The sequence below is a fragment of the Triticum aestivum genome, chromosome 2A (assembly GCF_018294505.1).
Source record: "Triticum aestivum cultivar Chinese Spring chromosome 2A, IWGSC CS RefSeq v2.1, whole genome shotgun sequence".
NCBI classification, from domain to species: domain Eukaryota; kingdom Viridiplantae; phylum Streptophyta; class Magnoliopsida; order Poales; family Poaceae; genus Triticum; species Triticum aestivum.
Genome location: NC_057797.1, coordinates 676,043,055 through 676,050,037, shown reverse-complemented (window position 1 = coordinate 676,050,037; position 6,983 = coordinate 676,043,055). Strand labels below are relative to the sequence as shown.

The 6,983-nt window shown below is 47.2% G+C and overlaps 1 protein-coding gene across 1 annotated transcript; it reads right to left on the bottom strand.

Annotated features, from left to right (window-relative positions):
* Positions 1-406: 406 nt before the first annotated feature.
* On the bottom strand, positions 407-2,017 carry LOC123185885 (uncharacterized). Its single transcript, XM_044597697.1, has one exon. It carries the CDS (start codon positions 1,994-1,996, stop codon positions 494-496), a length of 1,503 nt encoding a protein of 500 aa, XP_044453632.1. The 5' UTR covers positions 1,997-2,017; the 3' UTR covers positions 407-493.
* Positions 2,018-6,983: the final 4,966 nt, after the last annotated feature.

The following is a 6,983-nucleotide window of genomic DNA, read 5'->3' as shown; positions in this document are numbered from 1 at the left end:
GGTGTCTATATGGACTCTATGGAAATCCGCCCAAATCTGTCTGTTTGCACTTCCGCCGGTCTACCCTGAAAAATGAGACGGCCATGAATCATGACCTATTTAGTTACGGGTCCGTCTAAACATGAAAGATGACCAGTAAGTCCATGAACCAGTTGTATGAATTACTTGTGCAGATCTCATCTTGAACCAGTTTTATGATCACTTACTTGTGCAGATCTCGCTCCGTACGTCTTTCTGCTGATTTCGACAATAGATTCCTGCAGCACATCAAACTGATGACAGATCCTCTCCGGACTGTAGTATTCGACGATGTGCAAGTTAATAAGAGGATAGGGCATAGCCAATGCTTGTCATCGGATAACACAGCCCGGGTTAAGGTGAGCAGTAAACGATGGCTGACAGAATATCGAGTATGGTTGCCACATTAACTGAAAACGTTCTGATGTGAGGTAGTAAAAAACATTAAAATGCGGTGCATTACACATGAGATGGCTCATCTTCTGCCCGGCCCCGGCTGAGCCCGCTGCATCCTAATCTGCTCCCTGAACTTGGCTATGAACTCGTCAGCCTTCTTGTCCACCTCGTCCTCCTCCGCCTCGGCCCTCGTCGCCAGCTCAAAAAGCTCTTCGTCGCAAGAGTTGTCACCTTCCCGCCCCTCCTCCTCTCCCTCTCCCTCTTCGTCGTAGTTGTCTTCCTCCTCGTCGTGTTCATCGTCGCCGTCCCTGGCCATGTCGTCGCTGCTGAACGAGCTGTCCGAGGCCGCGGCCATCTCGTCAGCCTCATCGTCTGCGGCCGCTTGATCGTCGGACGGAGCTACAGGATCGTAGCCGGTCAAAGTGCTCCTCCTCGTTGCTTGGATGGAAGAGTTTGACCGGAACCTGCTCCGTAAACCCGCCCGTCCGCTCATGCTCATGTCTCCAACCCCATATTCGTTGAAGCTTCTTGCTCTGGCCTTCCCGAGGCCACGCGCGCTGCCAAGAAACTGCGGCGCAGGCGGCGGGGGAGGAGGCGAGGACGGCGAGAGGGTCAAGCCGGCGTCGAGGACGGAGGACGGCGACGACATGGCTTTTTCGCGCGCGCCGCCGTATCCTATTTCTTCCTTGGGGAGGAACTCTGCTTCTTCATCGGTAGCGCCATCACTTACATTGCCCGGTGCAGATTCTTCGGCCAATGGCTTGAGCTTCCTCACCGGCAGGAGAATCGGCTTCTCGCCAGCGTCGCCCGTGTCGGCGACTACGACGAGGGCATCATCGGGGTAGTACTGCGAGCTCCACGCCTGCACGCCGCCGTCCTTGGCGCCTCCGTCGCCGTTGCTTCCCTCGAAGACCAGCGGCCCTTGCAGTATCTGGGAGACGAAGGCCTCCACGGACTCGTCGTCGTCGACGACCTTGGAAGAAGGGACCACCGGGGGCACCACATCGGCGTCGGCGTTCCTCTGGCCGAAGACGCCGTAGGAGATGACGAGGCCGAGCAGGAGGATGTGCGGCAGGTCCCAGATCCCGGGGGTCTGGCTCGTGGGCAGCATCCGCAGCAGCGCCACCACGACGGCGAACAGCACCGCCTTACCGGCGAGGTTGGACGGGAACAAGAGCTCCAGAGCCCGCTGCAACCTGGCAGAAATGACATCGTCACCGCCGGTTCTTGGCTGCGCCGGAGCAGGAGCAGGCTCCGCCATTGCGGGAGAAGATGAGGAAAATTTGTGCGTGACTTGGGGTCTCGGGCTACGGACGGCCGGGTTTGTTTGATCGGCTATTAGGCTAGGCTGTGAGTGCGATCGAGAAGGAAATCCGGACGGAATGGAATCCGCGCTCTTGCTGGAGAAGAGAGGAAGCTGCAGACTTGGTCGGGAAGCAAGAGCAACTCGGGGTGGAGGCAAAGAATTTATGGGAGCAAAGGCAAAGCGGCAAAGAGAATGGACGGGATTAGTATTAATCCTGGCGAGGGCAACGTTCAACTGTGGAGGGAAACCGCGGGAACGTGCTGGATCAAAAATCATTTGGCGATCGAAAAGGACTCGTATGCGCGGTAATCCTTTGGGGGGGCGGCGGGCGGTGGAGCCGGCGGTGGTCCGGGCCGGCGGAACCGTAGCGTTTGGCGCTTTGCCAGACGCCGTCGCCGCCCAAGCCCCAGCCGTATATGGTCCATGGCTCTCCTACCGGATGAGGTTTGCAGGTCTCGTCATGTGGACGGTTCTAGGCTACGCGCCGCGTTTGCTGATGAGCTCCTCTGCTTTGGAAGCTTGGACTTTGCAGCAGAGCCGGCGCTGAAAGGACGTACAAGTCCACTTCTGGGTTGTTCAGTCGCTAGGTTCAGGTACGCTCCAGAAAACAGAGCGTGCTATGTTAGGGCATCTCCAATACTTAAACCGCGCGCCGCGTTATCCAGACCACGGAACTCATCCAACACGGGCCTATATTGATCCGCGGCTCGGTTTGGACATACTTTTTTTCATAAACTGGAGACAAACGTGGGGCTTTGAGGGCGTCCGGACACCACCCACGTATGTTTCTGACTACCGTGGCCAACCCGAACCCCTCCTTCCTCGCCCGCACGCGTTCTCGCCCAGCGCCAGCTACCCACATTCATGTCATCATAGATCGCGACGCTCCACATTAAAGACGGCTCAGGGCAGGCACGCCCTCTCATTGCCTCGTCCATTAAAGTGGCGCGCCGGCCGAGGGCGTCGCCCGCTGCACGCCGGCTAAACACACTTCCTCGCTGCATGCAAATGCCTCTATTTAACCCACATGAAAGACGAGAAATCTACTCCGGCCACACGTCCGTTCACGAAGCGAGCCGACATTAAACACAACGCGGGGCAAAGCTCCTTCTGTCCTCCCTCTATTTAAAGGAGGCCAGACGCCGGGCAAGAATCGCGCCACCAACTCCGACGCTCCGCATATCCTCTTTCAACCATTTTCTCCACCCTTTTGATGGCATCCGACGAGCAGGAAGAGAGTTCTCGGCTAGGTGGCCCGCCGAGCACGCTGGATACGAGCGAGGCAACTCGCTGCTCCATCTCCCTCGCCATAGACCGATGGAGCAAGTTACCGCCTCAAGCCGGCGCGTGGTTTAGCATGTCGCCGCTCCAAATCCGCTCAGGGAGGAGTGGCGAGGTGCTCCAGGTCCGCAAGGGAGGGAGGGAGGGGGAGGGTGGTGGGCACGGCGGCACGGGTATCATCGCTGTCATGGATGACGCCGCGCTTCCCGTGCCTGCAACCACGCCATCCATCATCAACGCGCGTGTAACCGCGCCCTGCCTCCAGAGAAAGAAGCCGGCTACGCGGAGATCAAAGAGTCGCTGGCCAGCGCGTCCGCTTTTGCCGTCGAAATCGAGGGAAAGTAGAACATGAGAAGCCGCCGCCGCTTGGGTCTCAGGAATGCCACCACCGGCATGTAGCTGGCTTGTACAACCGGTGACATGTCCGGTTTTTTATCTTAGACCATCCTTGGCCCCCACCTGGCTCCACGGAAGTGGAGGAGCCCCCTTTCCTCTCCGGCTGAAGCACCATCTTGCCACTCTGATGAGCAGCGCAGCCGGACATAGGGAAGATAGGGGAAGAATAGACCTCCGGGGCTCCGGGTAGTCCGGTGAGCGGGCTGCCGGACATGGAGAAGTCAAAGGGATCTGTGGCGGCCGGCCATAGACTAGTGTAGTGTATCCGTATCATCGGAGTGGAGTTCCGCGCGGTCATACATGCACATAGTTTTACCTTTTTAGTTAAAATATGTTCAAAACATAAACATTTTTGATCTGTTTATATGAAATCCAGCCGTGTTTGCATGAATTTCATCCAATTTGTTGTAAAATTGTTTGAAATGTATGCGGCTATGGTCGAATGGCGGCCTTCCGCATCCGTGTCCACGGACTAGTTCTCCTTGTCCGGTGACGGACGCGGGACAAAACTTGGTGGTCGCCTTTGAAGATGCCCTTATTTTGATAGTGACATGGATTTGCAAGTTTGCAGTATAAAATATTGGGCATTTTTGTCAGCACAATTTAAAACAATCCACTTGTGCAAAGCGCGCGCACACACAGAGAAGGACATAGAAGTGATCAAGAGTTGCGCAGAGTAATGTGGGCCATGGGTTTGGAAATCTATCGGCCATACTTTTGGGGTGTTTGGTTGCAAGGAACTAGACTTTTTTTAGTCAAGACTCTCCAGTAAAAAAAAATTCTAGTTCTTTAAGAAAAAATCCCCCTATTTGGTTATATAGGGACTAAAAGGGATTTTTTCTAGTCTAGTCCCTGTAAACAAACAGGGCCTAAGCCCTTTCTCTCAAATATTGTTTTTTTTTTTGGAAAAATATGTATCGACTACTACTATAAGCTAAGGCCCATCTATAAACTGGTATGTTTGAATTTTCTGCATTCCTAGAGGATCTTGGGCGAAATCACTAATTGAGGCAAAGATCACTCCCACCTATCAGGTTGTGACAAGTGACACGCTTTGTCGCAACCTGGGAGTTTCTTTTTTTCGTAGTTTCGTTTATTCAATGCATTTTATCTATTAAACCGTGCGTCCAAATCCGAATCGTTTTCACGTTGGATTTCTCGCGTCGAGATTTTCAAAATTAGAACTCATATTGGTAGGTTTTGATGACCTTTTTTTCACGAAAAAAACCCAGACAAATAAAGGGATGAAAAAACCGAAACGGGAGCAGGTTTTTTTCCTTTTCGAAAGAAGCACGGCCGTGCCTCTCGCGAAAGCATAACCGTGCATATAGCAGAAGCAAAATCATGCCTCTCGTGGAAGGAAAAAAAACAGAGAACACGTTTTTTTTCGTTTTTGAGAGGCACGCGTGTGCCTATCGTAAAAGCACAACCGTATCTCTCGCGGAAGGAAAAAAACCAGAAAACACATTTTTTCCGTTTTAAAGAGGCACGGCCGTGCCTCTCGCGGAAGGAAAAAAAGAAAATGTGTTTTTTTCATTTACGAGAGGCAGTGCCGTGCCTCTCGCGAAAGCAAAATCGTGCCTCTCACAGAAACAAAACCATGCCTCTCGCAGAAGAAAAAAAAATAACGTGTTTTTTTTGTTTCCGAGAGGCACGCCCGTGCCTCTCGCGAAAGCAAAACCATACCTCTCGCAGAAGAAACAAAAAAATGTATTTTTTTCCGTTTCCAAGAGGCATGGCTCTGCCTCTTACAAAAGCAAAATTATGCCTTTCACGGAAGCAAACTGTGTCTCTCGCGGAAGCAAAAGGAAAAAAGGAAAACACGTTTTTTGTGTAATTTTTTTGGGTCCAAAAGCTAAGAAAGACCGGCGGAAATCAACAACAACAACAACAACAACAACAACAACAACAACAACAACAACAACAACAATAATAATAATAATAATAATAATAATAATAATAATAATAATAGTTTAAAAAGCCAAAAACGCGTGCGAAAAAAATAAAATCTGAAGGGAGTGCCCAGAGCGCAACATGTGGCGGTGACGCGCTCTCAGCCCACCCACAAGTGATCATTGTCAGGCTCCCGAAGGAGCGCTCGTCAATTAGTTGCTCTTGATCTTGGGCGCTGATATATCTCGCCTACTACATAGAGACGAGAGGAAGTCTCGCTGAAGGTAAGCTCCATATTGGGTCGGCCAATCGCACCGCTGACCAAAGGCTACATGCTATATTCTCATTTTTTACTTTTATTTCTTTTACTTTATATATATTTACAGATATTTTATATTACAAAAGTACTTTACATAAATCATTTTAAAATATGTTAAATGTGTATAAAAATGTTTATCATGTATACAAAAACATACAACGTGAAATGTGTATAGAAAAAATGTTGGCCATGTACTGAAACAATGTTAATCCAAACATTTTAAGAAATGTTGAATAACAGTTCAAAAAATGTTAAATGTGTATAGAGAAAACGTTGACCATGTATTAAAAATATGCTAATTAGGCTTTTGAGAAAATGTTAAGCAAGTATTTGAATTTTTTTATTATGTATTCTAAATTTTTTAAATCTGCATAGAATTTTATTGACCACATATAAAAAAATAATTCAAACTTGCATTTGAGAAATGGGAAATGTGTATAGAAAAATAGTTGACCATGTATTGAAAAAATGTTAAACTTGTATTTGAAAATTATTAAATCTGTAGCGAAAAAATGTTGACCATGTATTCAAAGAACGTTAAACTTGTATTTTAAAATGTTAAATGTGTATAGGAAAAATGTTGACCATTTTAAGAAAAATGATAAACTAGTTTTTGAAAAATGTTAAATGTATATAGAAAAAATGTTGACCATGCAATAAAAAAACTATTAAACTTGTATTTGAAAAATGTGAATCAAGCATTTAAAAAATGTTAAATATGTGCAGAAAAAATGTTGATCATGTATTCAGAAAGTATTAATCTAGTATTTGAAAATTTTAATCAAGCATTTTAATATATTCAATATGTATTAAAAATATACTATTAGATACATACCAAAAATGTGTACAGAAATAACAGTGAAACCTCAGAGGAAACAAAGAAAACCGATGAAAATGAGAAAGATATAAACTAAACCGAACAATAAAAGCAAAAGTAAAGGCCAATAAAACCAAGAAAGAAATAAAGAAAACCAAATAAATAAATAAACAAGAAAGAAACAAAGAAACCAAAAAGGGGAAATAAACGAAGAAACCCATAGAAAAACAAAAAAAAGGAAAGAAAACAAAAGTTTACGAAACCTGAGAAAGAAACAAAGAAAACCGGTGAAAACTGAAGTTATAACAAAGGAAAAGGAGAATAAAAATAGATGAAAAAACAAAAAGAACCAAAAATCAAAAGAAAACAAAAAGAAAAAACTAAAAAAATGTATAGTGAGCGAACCTACGGTGAGTGGTTGCGAGCGAAGCGATTGAACCTACGCTAATAGGCCGGCCCATATTCTCACACCCTTCAGCGAGAGCTCCTTCTGTCTTTCTTAAGGCGAGATATAGCTCTCGCAGAGGATCTTAAGGTTTTGGATACATATTCAGAAT